The sequence below is a fragment of the Lolium perenne genome, chromosome 2, assembly GCF_019359855.2.
Source record: "Lolium perenne isolate Kyuss_39 chromosome 2, Kyuss_2.0, whole genome shotgun sequence".
Lineage (NCBI taxonomy): Eukaryota > Viridiplantae > Streptophyta > Magnoliopsida > Poales > Poaceae > Lolium > Lolium perenne.
The window spans coordinates 92,009,795-92,023,614 of record NC_067245.2 but is presented as its reverse complement, the minus strand read 5'-3'; the positions used below and the strand labels follow the sequence as shown (position 1 = coordinate 92,023,614).

The 13,820-nt window shown below is 46.3% G+C and overlaps 1 protein-coding gene across 1 annotated transcript; it reads left to right on the top strand.

Moving 5' to 3' along the window:
* Positions 1–11,517: 11,517 nt before the first annotated feature.
* Positions 11,518–12,412, top strand: LOC127330126 (protein NDR1-like). Its single transcript, XM_051356451.2, has one exon. It carries the CDS (start codon positions 11,573–11,575, stop codon positions 12,179–12,181), a length of 609 nt encoding a protein of 202 aa, XP_051212411.1. The 5' UTR covers positions 11,518–11,572; the 3' UTR covers positions 12,182–12,412.
* Positions 12,413–13,820: the final 1,408 nt, after the last annotated feature.

Sequence of the window (13,820 nt, the reverse complement as noted above, 5' to 3'; positions counted from 1 at the left end):
GCGTCGTCGCCTTGCTTTGTCGATCCTACTCTGAGTAATTTCATCCGAGCGTCTCTTGCGTGGTGCTTTGAGCCGCTGGCCTGCAACGTGGTCTTTTCCTTTCGTGGAACTAGATTATCTCCTAGTATCGCGAGACTTTCTAAGGCACCACGGTGAGCCTGAGCCATGGATCCTTTGGGACGCTGGTTAATGAGGTATGCTGCAAGGTTGGCTGTTGCTCCCGCTACGGTTTTTGGCCATTGCATGCCCGCGGTGTCCGTAGTCATAAAGGACTTGGTCAAGTTTGACGTTATCTCCCTTGCATCATCTTCCGAAAGCCTGGACATTCTTGATCGATGTTTGCCTCCTCCATGGGTACTTCGAGAGGCACTTCCCTACGAGCCCCTTCATTGCTCGCTGGATCGGTCTGCCGCAGATAGGCGTCTCTCGAGGGTGGCTTGCTCCTTAGATAGGCGCTCCCGATTTTTCTCCAATATGGAGCGGTAAGCATTGAGAGTGCCAACCGTGGTTCCCGCCGGAAGTGGCGTGTTGTTAAGCACGGCTGCCTTGGCTGCTGCCCACTCCTCCTCTGCGATGGTGTGGTCGCTGTTGTTGTTGCTGGCGCTGTTCTCAAAACTGGCTCGCCTGCTAGAACGGGGGGTGCGATCTCCATCTCCCCTGTTAGCAACATAAACTTGGAGGGGCGCCACTCTTCAGGTGTTTCCTTGGGTGATGCTGTCGATGCTGTCTTCTCCCGACGAATAGTGGGCATTGCAGATGAACGGCGTGTCGCTCGACCCTAGCCCGTGCCTGGTGTCGCAGTTCATGCAGTAGTACGAGGTTAGCTCCGAGGACGCGGGGTCATCGGATCCGACCGACATGGAGGATGCCGAACGGGGAGTCGAAGGCGCGGACGGACTCGACGGGCTTGTCAGGCCAGCCGAAAGGTCGAGTGACGACGACGCGCTTGGACTCGTCGACCTGGAGATGGGAGACTCCAGCAGCCGAAGAATTCCTTCTGAGTTGATGTTGTAGTGGACGCTCCCGAAGGCCATCTCCATGTTGCCTTGTAGACCGGAGAAAGTCGAGCGAGACGAATCGCTATGTGGGGTGAACTCGTAGGAGCCGAAACGAATCGGGCTTCCCAGACGAGGCGATGACGGTGTTGATGAAGCTGCCGATGACATGACGGGTTCAGCCGATGTCCGATGTTGTGCCGACAGGTTTCCCACAGACGGCGCCAATTGTCGAGGGTACTCCTCGCCAATGCCCTCCGATAGGGGCTTAGGGTTGATGGAATCCTGCAAGCTGACACGAGACATCGGTTCACAGACAAGCGGGGAGAGCAATTTACCCAGGTTCGGGGCCCTCGATGAGGTAAAACCCTTACGTCATGCCTATCTGTTCTTGATTATGATGATAATGGGTTACAATGGGGTGCCGAATAGTTCGGCTAAGATCTCATCGAGATGGCTATTGCTAGGGTGACCTAGCTCTAAGCTTTTGCTGGCTAAGATTGCTAAGATTGATCGTGATTCTCGGCAGCCCCTCTCCTGGCCTTTATATAGGAGGCCAGGTCTCAAGAGATCTAACCGAATACGACTAGGTTTACAGTAGTTTTAGATCCGATCTTTCCTTGTTCGGCTGCTTCCTTATCTTTCCCGTCAAGGAACCTTCTGGTGCACCGTCCTAGTGGCCCATCTCGCCTTCAGGTCTCTTCATGGGCCTCCAATTAGTCAATACAGGATAGGGCAATGTCGGTTATCCGAAGGGTAGTGCCCACGTCACCTGACTCTGCGATTCAAGCAAAATCTCGGGGGCTACTGACATAGGCATCCCCAATGGGCCTGCCGAAGATGGTACCGGAGTTTACTGAAGGCCAACGACCCGAAGGATAAGAAGAATCGGAAGCCCAAGTTGTTAATTAAGGAAAGCTAGAGTTATATTAGGAGATAGCACTTGTAATATTGCGGGATGAGTTGGAAACCCTCCCGGACTATGTAAACTTGTGTATTACGAATCCCTCGGCTTCACCTCCTATATAAGGGGGAGCCGAGGGACAGAGAAAGCATCGATTCATTGTCTCACAAACCCTAGTTTTCATATCGTCGAGCACTTTTCGGCTGAAACCTTCGAGATCTACTTGCCCTCTACTTCCGACTAAAACCCTAGTCTACAACATGTAGGCATTGATAAGTTAATCCCTTGTCACCTAGTAGCTCGATCTAAAGGAGGGGAAGAATTTACCTTGCATGATTCATAGTACTGATGTGGTTCGTAAATGGCCTCGCTCTCCTTGTACATCAACATTTTTCCGCAAGGTATTGCTGGAATTTTTGTGCATTTGGTCTTTGGCCATGGCCCATTATCAAATTCTGAAACTCACATGGACCATTCCAAAAATCAGTGGCAGCACTAGTGGGGGCTAAAGCTTAGTCCCACATTGCTAGTTGGGAGAGAGTTTGAGTGATATATAAGGTGGGATGTTCTAGTCCTAGTAAGTGAGTGAGAAGAGAGAGATCCCTCGCACACTCCTCCTCCTCCGCCCGCCTCGCCTCGTCACGACACGTCGCGACGCGCCGCGGGTTGTGGGAATCTCGCCGAGCCGAGCTTATCTGTGTGTAATCAATTTTGAGTCATTAATGGATGCGTTACTCAGCCGTTTTGCCTTCCGGTTTTTCTGGATCGAGGCTGTGCCGACTCGGACGTGAGCTGCGCCCCACAACCTTCCCGAACCGCACTACATAAGACCCTGCACAACCCTAGACGCATACGCGACTACCTGTTTCCAGTTCATTGCGCCGCTTCCTTCGTCTTCCGCATCCCGTCCGTCGGCGTGCACCGACTGCCGGGACAGTAGGCCTCCGGAACCCTGCCTCTCGTGAACCTGTACTGGTGAGGGGCAATCAGGTTTTTGGGGAGCGCTCTGGCGCGACTACTAGCATCACGATGTCATCATCGGACGACGAGTTCCTCCACACCGACAACTTCTTCCCGGACCTCAGCGACTTTTTTGGCAACCTCAACATGGGCGATAACGACGCTGCTGCGAAGTATGTGATCTTGTCGTTTCTCTTTCAGTTTCTGTTAGAGTTTCTTCTTCTAGTTTCTGTGGTAGATGAGATCGGTTTGTCTTGTTTAGATGTGATCTGTTCATCCACCTTACTAGTCTGCACGATTAGTTTATTTGTTATTTTCATAGTCATGATTTATCAATTACTTGTACGGATTATTTCATATGGATATTTGCTTACATATTCAACATTCCAAAAACCTGATTTTAGGCAAATGAATTCAAGAAGCGTTGCTGCCGCTACTCGACCCCACCTCTTTGATGGTATGCATTACAAGAGGTGGCGCACAAAGGCAGTTTTATGGTTTACAAACCTAGGCTGTTTTAGCGCCGCAGATGCTAGACCTGAGGGGCCTCTTTCTGCAGAGGAGCAGAAAATGTTTGAGAAGGTCGACGCCATGTTTAAGGCGGCCTAGCTTGTTCAGCATTCTTGGGGACAACATTGTTGACCCGTACATGGCTTTCGACCATGGTAAAGATGCGTGGGATGCGCTCAAGGCCAAATTTTGGGTCTCGGACGCTGGCACTGAATTGTATATCATGGAGCAATACTATGACTACAGGATGACTAATGAGCGCTCCGTGGTTGAGCAGGCTCATGAGATTCAGTCCCTTGCCAAAGAAATCGAGCTATTTAAGTGTACCTTACCGGACAAATTTGTGGCCGGTGGCATTATTGCCAAGCTTCCTCCCTCGTGGAGGAACTTTGCTACTTCTCTGAAACTGAAGAGACAAGAGTTTTCCGTTTCAGATATCATTGGCTCGCTTCATGTGGAAGAGAAGGCGAGAGCAAAGGACACACTCTCTCGTAGTTTTGAGGGAGGTTCTAGTGCCAATGAGGTACAGAAGAAGAACTTCCAATCTCACAAGTCTAAGAATAAGAACAATGGAAAGGCAAGTTTGATGAGAAGAACAAAGCCTCCAACTCAACCAACTTCAAGAGGAAGACTCCTTATAAGAAGAAAGGGAACTGCCATGTTTGTGGCGCTCCTGAACATTGGGCTCCTGATTGCCCAGAACGCCATGATCGGCGTGGGAACAGCGGCAAGTCCGCAAATGTTGTTATTGGTGTTGATACTGAGATGAAGGACGTTCGGTATGGTATTTCTCATACTGTCCTTTTAGTATGTAATTCTCCTGATTGGTGGATAGACACCGAAGCCAATACACATGTATGTTCTGACGTCTCTATGTTTTCTTCTTATCAGGTCGCAAGGACTTCCTCCGTGCTGATGGGAAATGACTCACGTGCTTCTGTTCGTGGTGTTGGTACGGTGGATCCGAAGTTTACTTCGGGAAAGACCAACCAGCTGAAGAATGTGCAGCACGTTCCCTCCATTAATAAGAATCTCGTTAGCGGATCGCTTTTATGTCGAGATGGTTTTAAGTTGGTTTTTGAGTCCAATAAAGTTGTAATTTCCAAGTGTGGAAAATTTGTTGGAAAGGTTTATATGTGCGGAGTCTTGTTCCACTTATCTTTGTCAGACTTATGTACTCAAATTATTAATCATGTTTGCAATGATAGTGAATCCGATATTTGGCATTCACGACTTTGTCATATTAATTTTGGGTGCATGACGCGGCTAGCTAATATGAATATAATTCCGAAATTTGCTATTGTCAAGAAATCCAAGTGCCAAGTATGTGTGCAAGCTAAGCAACCACGTAAGTCTCACAAGATTGCGGAGGCAAGAGACTTGGCAGCGCTGGAGCTTATACATTCGGTTTTTTTGTAAATGAATGGTGAATTGAAAAAAAGGAGGGAAAAGATACTTCATGACTTTAATTTATGACTCTACTCGATATTGTTATGTGTACCTCCTGAAATCTAAAGATGAAGCTCTTAATCACTTCAAAATCTTTAAAGTTGAAGAAGAAAACCAATTTGATCAAAAGATCAAGCGGCTAAGGTCTGGTCGTGGTAGAGAGTATTTTTCCAACGAGTTTGATTCTTTTTGTGTGGAACATGGTATTATCCATGAGAGGACGCCTCCCTACTCACCTCAGTCAAATGGGTTGACCGAAAGAGAAAACCGTACTCTAACTGATTTGGTTAACGCCATGTTAGATACATTGGGTCTATCCAAGGCATGGTGGGGGGAGGGCGATATTGACTGCATGTTATGTCCAAAACCTTGTCCCCACAAAGAACAAAACCATTACCCCTTTTGAGGAATGGGAAAGGAAAAGGTTGAAACTCTCTTACCTACGAACTTGGGGCTGTATAGCGAAAGTAAATGTGTCGATACCCAAGAAGCGCAAGCTTGGACGAAAAACCGTGGATTGTGTTCTTCTGGGATATGCATTTCATAGCATTGGCTACCGATTTTTGATAGTAAAATCTGAGGTATCCGACATGCATGTTGGTACAATTATGGAGTCGAATGATGCGAATTTCTTTGAGGACATCTTTCCTATGAAAGAAACGTCTAGCTCATCAATTCAAGAGATGCCCAGTTCATCTAATCAGGAATTATTTCCTGAACCTACCATGGCTATAGAACACTTTGATAATCCTGTGGAGGATGACAATGAAGCTCCCAAAAGGAGCAAGAGACAGAGGACTGCAAAGTCCTTTGGACATGATTTCATTGTGTACCTCGTGGATGACATTCCCACTTCTATTTCAGAAGCCTATGCATCTCTGGATGCTGACTACTGGAAGGAAGCTGTCCGTAGCGAGATGGATTCCATCTTAGCTAATGGAACTTGGGAAATTACTGATCGTCCTTATGGGTGCAAACCTGTAGGATGTAAATGGGTGTTCAAGAAAAAGCTTAGGCCTGATGGTACTATTGAAAAGTACAAGGCACGTCTTGTGGCGAAGGGTTATACCCAGAAAGAAGGTGAAGATTTCTTTGATACATACTCACCTGTTGCCAGATTGACCACCATTCGAGTGCTACTCTCCTTGGCTGCCTCACATGGTCTTCTCGTTCATCAAATGGATGTCAAGACTGCTTTCCTAAATGGAGAGCTTGAAGAAGAAATTTATATGGAGCAACCTGATGGATTTGTAGCAGATGGTCAAGAAGGAAAAGTGTGTAAATTACTGAAGTCTTTGTATGGGCTTAAGCAAGCACCTAAGCAGTGACATGAGAAGTTTGAAAGAACTTTAACCGCTGAAGGCTTTGTTGTAAACGAAGTTGACAAGTGTGTATACTATCGCCATAGTGGGGGCGAGAGAGTTATTCTTTGTCTATATGTCGATGACATATTGATATTTGGGACCAACCTTACTGTGATTAAGGAGGTCAAGGAGTTCCTATCTCGTTGTTTTGAGATGAAGGACTTGGGAGTAGCTGATGTGATCTTAAACATCAAGCTGCTGAAGGATGACGATGATGAGATTACATTGCTTCAGTCCCACTATGTGGAAAAGATCCTGAGTCGCTTCGGGTATAGCGACTGCAAATCTTCTCCAATGCCTTATGATCCTAGTGTGATAATTCGTAAGAATAAAAGAATTGCTAGAGATCAATTGCGGTATTCGCAGATTATTGGCTCGCTTATGTATTTAGCCAGCGCCACGAGGCCTGACATCTCCTTTGCTGTAAGTAAACTCAGCCGTTTTGTGTCTAGACCTGGAGATGTTCATTGTCATGCTCTTGAGAGAGTTTTGCGCTATTTGAAAGGCACTGCGAGTTATGACATTCACTATACTGGGTATCCAAGGGTACTTGAGGGTTATAGTGATGCAAATTGGATATCTGATGCTGATGAGACTAAGGCCACGAGTGGTTATTTGTTTACACTTGGAGGTGACGCTGTTTCCTGGAAGTCTTGCAAGCAGACCGGCCATCATTACGAGGTCAACTATGGAAGCAGAACTCACAACATTAGACACAACCACTGTTCAAACAGAGTGGCTTCGTGAGCTCTTGATGGACTTACCTGTGGTTGAGAAACCAATACCCGCTATTCCTATGAACTGTGATAATCAAACTGTGATCGTCAAAGTAAACAGTTCTAAGGATAATATGAAGTCATCAAGGCATGTGAAGAGGAGACTGAAAATTGTCAGGAAAATGAGAAACTCCGGAGTTATAGCGTTGGATTATATCCATACGTCTAGAAACCTGGCAGACCCCTTCACAGAGGGTGTCACGAAATGTGATAGAAAATGCATCGAGGGAGATGGGTATGAGACCCACACTATGAGCTGCCCACGGTGGTAACCCACTCTATATGTGATCGGAGATCCCGTGAATTAGAGCTGGGAGACAAGCTGTTGGTCAGCTGGGAGGAGAGTACATATTCCTATAGCAATTTTACCACTCCGTAAGATTCAATACTCTCCTAATCTGCATGGCAGGTTGATAATAATCTTAATGTGTTCTAAGTGGCTTTTTTTAGCAGAGATGTTGTCATGCAGGACATCTTTTGAAGAACACACCTATATGAGTCTGATTGTTAAACGTCGCAATCTATGAGAGTTGGGTGCTCTCTAGTAAACTCATGAAAGGCCCTGGAGTATGACGTATAAGCTCCAAACCGCGAGGAAGTCTCGCGGCAGCCTAGTATCGGTCTAGGCTTTGTATGAAGCTAGTGCGCAGAAAACTTGTAGTTCAAGGCATAGTCCACTATCCAAGTTGCAATCTAGTGTAATATGAAGCTTTAAGTGTAAGTTCAACTTAACAGTCTCCACGACATACCGGTATATAAAACAATGTTCTGGAAACTTATTGATGAGATGTGCCAATGAGAGTTTGTGGGGGATTGCTGGAATTTTTGGGCATTTGGCCTTTGGCCCATGTCCCATTATCAAATTCTGAAACTCACATGGCCCATTCCAAAAATCAGTGGCAGCACTAGTGGGGGCTAAAGTTTAGTCCCACATTGCTAGTTGGGAGAGAGTTCGAGTGGTATATAAGGTGGGCTGTTCTAGTCCTAGTAAGTGAGTGAGAAGAGAGAGAGCCCTCGCGCACTCCTCATCCGCCGCCCGCCTCGCCTCGTCACGACACGTTGATGTCTACGCACGCTTCTATTCCTGTAGACAGTGTTGGGCCTCCAAGAGCAGAGGTTTGTAGAACAGCAGCAAGTTTCCCTTAAGTGAATCACCCAAGGTTTATCGAACTCAGGGAGGTAGAGGTCAAAGATATCCTTCTCAAGCAACCCTGCAATTACGATACAAGAAGTCTCTTGTGTCCCCAACACACCTAATACACTTGTCAGATGTATAGGTGCACTAGTTCGGCGAAGAGATAGTGAAATACAAGTAATATAGATGATTGTAAGTAGTAATTGCAATCTGAAATAAAGTTGGCAGCAAGCAAACATGTAATAGAACTTGTTGGAAACGGTGTTTCAATGCTTAGAAACAAGGCCTAGGGATCATACTTTCACTAGTGGACACTCTCAACATTGATCACATAACTGAATAAATAAATGCTACTTTCTACACTCTCTTGTTGGATAACAAACACCATTCATTGTGTAGGGCTATAAAAGCACACCTCAAGCCTGAGTAAACAAGCTCCACAACATCCGGAGTTCATATTTAAGTAACCTCTAGAGTGCATAATAGACCATTGCAATTTAGACCGAGTACTAACATAGCATACACACTATCAACAATAGCTATGAAAGGGGGAATAGACCACATCAATACTATCATAGTAATAGTTAACTTCATAATCTATAAGAGATTACAATCATAACCTACGCCAAGTACTACATGATGCACACACTGTCAACATTACATCATGGAGGAGGAATATACTATTTTAATAACATCACTAGAGTAGCACATAGATTAATAGTGATACAAAGCTCATGATCACATAAAGATCACACCATGGGAGAGAGAGATGAACCACATAGCTACCGGTAGAGCCCTCATCCTCGGGGGAGAACTACTCTCTCCTCATCATGGGAGTCAGCGATGGCGATGAAGATGGCGGTGGTGTCGATGGAGATGACTCCGGGGGCACTTACCCGTCCCGGCGGCGTGCCGGAACAGAGACTTCTGTCCCCGAAACGGAGTTTCGCGATGGCGGCGGCGTCCCTGGAGTCTTTCTGGAGTTTCGTCAATCGGTGTCGTGTTTTTAGGTCACGAAGGCTTAAATAGGCGAAGAGGCGGAGTCGGAAGGGCACCAGGGCGCCCTCCCCACCTGGTGGCGCGGCCATGCCTGGGCCCGCGCCCAGGTGTGGTGTGGGGCCCCCTGGCCCATCTTCGTCTCCCCTTCGGACTTCTGGAACCTTCCTGGTGAAATAAGATGTTTGGTCTTTATTTCGTCGAATTCCGAGAATATTGCCCGAACAGCCTTTCTGGAACCAAAAACAACAGAAAATAGGAACTGGCACCGTGGCATCTTGTTAATAGGTTAGTTCCGGAAAATGCATGAAATCATTATAAAGTGTGAGCTAAACATGTAGGTATTATCATAAAACTAGCATGGAACATCAAAAATTATAGATACGTTGGAGACGTATCACACGTCACGACGCGCCGTGGGTTGCGGGAATCTCGCCGAGCCGAGCTTATCTTTTTGCTGTTTGGAAAATTAATTGTGTAATCAATTTTGAGTCATTACGGACGCGTTACTCAGCCGTTTTGCCTTGCGGTTTTATTGGATCGTGACTGTGCCGACTCGGACGTGAGCTGCGTCCCACGACCTTCCCGAACCGCACTACATAAGACCCTGCGCAACCCTAGACGCATACACGACTACCTGTTTCCAGTTCATTGCGCCGCCGCCTTCGTCTTCCTCATCCCGTTCGTCGGCGTGCACCGACTACCGTGACAGTAGGCCTCCGGAACCCTTCCTCTCGTGAACCTGTAAGGGTGAGAGACAATCAGGTTTTTGGGGAGCGCTCCGCCGCGACTACTGGCATCACGACGTCGTCATCGGACGACGAGTTCCTCCACACCGACAACTTCTTCCCGGACCTCAGCGACTTCTTCGGCAACCTCAACATGGGAGATAACGACGTTGTTGCGAAGTATGTGATCTTGTCGTTTCTCTTTCGGTTTCTGTTAGAGTTTCTTCTTCTAGTTTCTGTGGTAGATGCGATCGGTTTGTCTTGTTTAGATGTGATCTGTTCATCCACCTTACTAGTCTGCACGATTAGTTTATTTGTTATTTTCATAGTCATGATTTATCAATTACTTGTACGGATTGTTTCATATGGATATTTGCTTATATATTCAACAGGTATGCATCTTCCAGATCAGCCACGAGTGTCACCACAACCTTCTTCTCCTTCACATCCACAGCGCCGAGCTTCGCTCCCACTCTGCCCTCCAAATCTGCATCCGTCGCCGCCTTAGACTTGTCCATTGCCGGATATGCGCCTCTTTCTTAAGAAAGTTAAATGGGAGGGAGGAGAGGGAGGGATCGAGCAGAGGGAGCAAGGGTTTCTTCCAGTGTTTTTTGCTAGAAAGGGGGATTAGCGAGGAAAGAGAAAGGGATGGGCCAAAGAGGGATTTTTATAGGTGTGTCCACTTGTGGGATATGGACCGTGTCTTTTGTTTCCGCATGAGACGCGTGCCCTCCTCTCTCCTTCCCTTTCTCCTCGCGGGTGCGGTGACACGGCGATGGTGACGGCAGCGTACAAATAAGGAAGGGATACGGACCGCGCGCGTACAAACGGACCGAGCAGGGCCTGGTTCTGAGTGGGTTGGAACTACCGAGAAGAGGCTACAATTAACATTCTACCCCTAATCGTGATCTAATCACAGCCGTCATTGTGTTTCCACACAAGACAACGTTTAAGGTTGGAAGTCTATGAAAGCACAAGCCTTAATATACCCCCTTTATAAAAGAAAAATATGTATACTGGCGTCCTTCCTCGTGAAGATGGAGTTCAGCTATGTTTCTGCATGAAAGCGAGCATGAACTTGGGTTGCGCCCCATTCACAAGGACGCCTTCCATGGATATGCAATAAGATCTTTAGAGCAGGATATACAGAAATTCCTCGTCCCAAAAGTGGAGCACCAGATTAACAGTGACATCTGTAAGTTAAATTAGGTGACTTCTAAGTTCGAACTAACGATTCCAACGGATAAGTTTTAGAGCATCATTTCCCTTTGAGTTTGCCCGAAGACGAAGTTTCGTCAGTTGTTCTTCCCATATCCGCAGGAACCTTAAGCCAACAATTCAAGAATAAGTTACTCAGACTAAGAACGGAAGAATATATGCTGCCTTTTACAGGCAGCAGAACCACATTATGAGTACATTTACAGGAAAACGATGCGGGAGAATGATACAACCGCGAAAGAGAGAGAGAAAAAAATCCATAAACAAAAGAACGGAGGGATCGCCAGTCAGCTTAAACATTCGGTTTCACTTTCCAGCAAACTCTGTGAGGTCTCGTAGCTAGCATGGGAATCAATATCCAGAGTACGTACACTCCTCATGGCGTGCTAGCATCTCTCATCTCTGCGCAAGGCAAGAATATTACTGCCTTCTACACCGCGACATGCATGCCGAATGAACCTATAAAATGTCACACGCAAACACACGCATCACGTACACCACCACCACTGTATCGCGACCACGACAGCTAGCACAGCCATGCCGCGGAACTACCGTCTTCCGATGTACAACCGGCAGAGCCCGGCGATCCGGTGCCTCAAGTTCCTGTGCGCGGTGCTGCTCACGCTCGTCCTCGTCGCCGGCGTCATCCTCTTCGTGCTCTGGCTCAGCCTCCGCCCGCACCGCCCCAAGTTCTCCCTCGCCGACTTCTCCATCCCCAACCTCAACCGCCAGGCGGGCGCCGTCAACCTTCCGGTGAAGTTCACCGTCAACGAGCACAACCCCAACCAGAAGATCGGCATCCACTTCGACAAGGTCGACGGCTCCGTCTACTACGGGGACGAGCTCATCGCGTCGGGCCCCGCCGTGAGCCCGTTCTACCAGCAGCCCAAGAGCGACACGCCGTTGCAGGGGGAGCTCTCCGCGTCCGGGCCGACGCCCACAGACCCGGCGTGGCCGCGGTTCGCCGCCGAGGTTGGGGCCGGGAGCGTCGGGCTGCGTCTGGTGCTAACCTCCACGGTGCAGTTCCAGGTGAAGTTGTGGGACACGAGGGAGCACCACATGAAGGTGGACTGCGAGTTCAGGGTCGGCGGGGACGGCAGCCTCCTGCAGGAGTACAAGAATACGCCCTGCAAGCTCTACTTCTAGTGGACCATTCAAGCATCCTCTCCTATTTTTTTTCCCCTCTCATTTATTTCTCTTGGTTCTTGGATGAATTGCTTTTAGTCTATTTTTATATTTGGGTTCAGATTGTTATTGGTGATTCTTTTTCTATCCCCGATGTTCACATATATGTATTGGAGACTACATTTCATAAACTCTGACCGATTGTTGTATGCAAGTGTGAAGCATGTGAGAATTGAAAGGGTGCTGAAATTTGTTCCCGGAATTTCTTGTAAAAATTGGAGAATCATTAATAGTAGTAGTATCCAATACTACCTCCATCCCAAGACTTAATGCTTATATATTTAAAAAAAAGTTAAACTATGTCAAGTTTAACCAATTTTTTATCAAAAATTATTAACATGCAAAATACAATATTGATATCATTAGATAGATGATGAAATATATTTGCATATGCTATCTACAAAATATCATATTTATTGATAGATTTTTCTAAAAATTTGGACAAACTTTACTTGGTTTAATTTTTTTTTAAAAATATAAGTTTTAAGCCTTGAGATGGAGGTAGTAGTAAATATTATGGAATATGTTAGGAGCCAATTGCTCAACTCACTCAAAACACCCACGGGGTACACAAATTCACTACTCCCTCCGTCCTAGAGTGTAAGTCACAATCCTCTAATATCTTGGCCCAAGACGTAACGTGATTGGGGCAAAAATTGTGATCAATTAGGCCGGACTGTGATGTTTCGTAACTGCAACAGCCAATAAAAACAGCTCCATAATTATTGCATGCATGGTGGAGTGAGTCTCCCAAATGGCTGCATGTGGAGGAGAGAAAGGTGCGGGCTGCATGCATGCGTTAATTAACTCCAATTAATGCAAAATTGTGCCTTTATTTGCCTCATATGCCGAACAACCTGAAAATGGGAATGTGACTTACACTCTAGGATGGAGGGAGTAGTTACAGAGAAACAAGTATGAAAGGGATGGAAAATTAGAGCCGAGGTGGGAGAAGAAACCGCCATCATTCTGACAATTCCATGTTCGATGCCAAAAACTCTTTTTACAACTGCCGGTTCTTGGATGACTTGCTTATAACCTATTTTTATATTTGGGTTCGGGATTCTTTTTGTATCCCTGATGTTTATATGTATGTACTATTGACTTTGGGGTCCGGGTTCCGTTGAACCCAGGTCCAAGACACGTAATTTCGGTATTGGGGACTCCACATTTTACAAACTCACGACCTATCATTGTATGCAAAGTGTGAAGCATGTGAGAATGGAAAAGGTGCTGGATTTTTTCCAAAGTTTTTTGTAAAAAATTGCCAATCATTAATAGTAAGTACCATTGAATATACTCCGTAGTAAAGATGATAGAATATAGTTCATAAAATTTTCAGGCCAGCTACTTGGACAGTTGGACTGCAAGCAAGCTCCAGATTCAGTGCAAAGCATATAATCCATTCGTCTAAAAATATGTCTCATTTTTATCTAGATACATTTTAGTTAGAGATACATCCGTATCTAGATAAAGTTGAGATACCTATTTTTAGACAGTGGGAGTATTTTTTTTTTTAAACATAGTATTGCTTACATGCTTTCACCGATGTTGTACCTCTAGTTTCTTGCAATTTTGCCCAAGCATCTAAGTGTAGAAA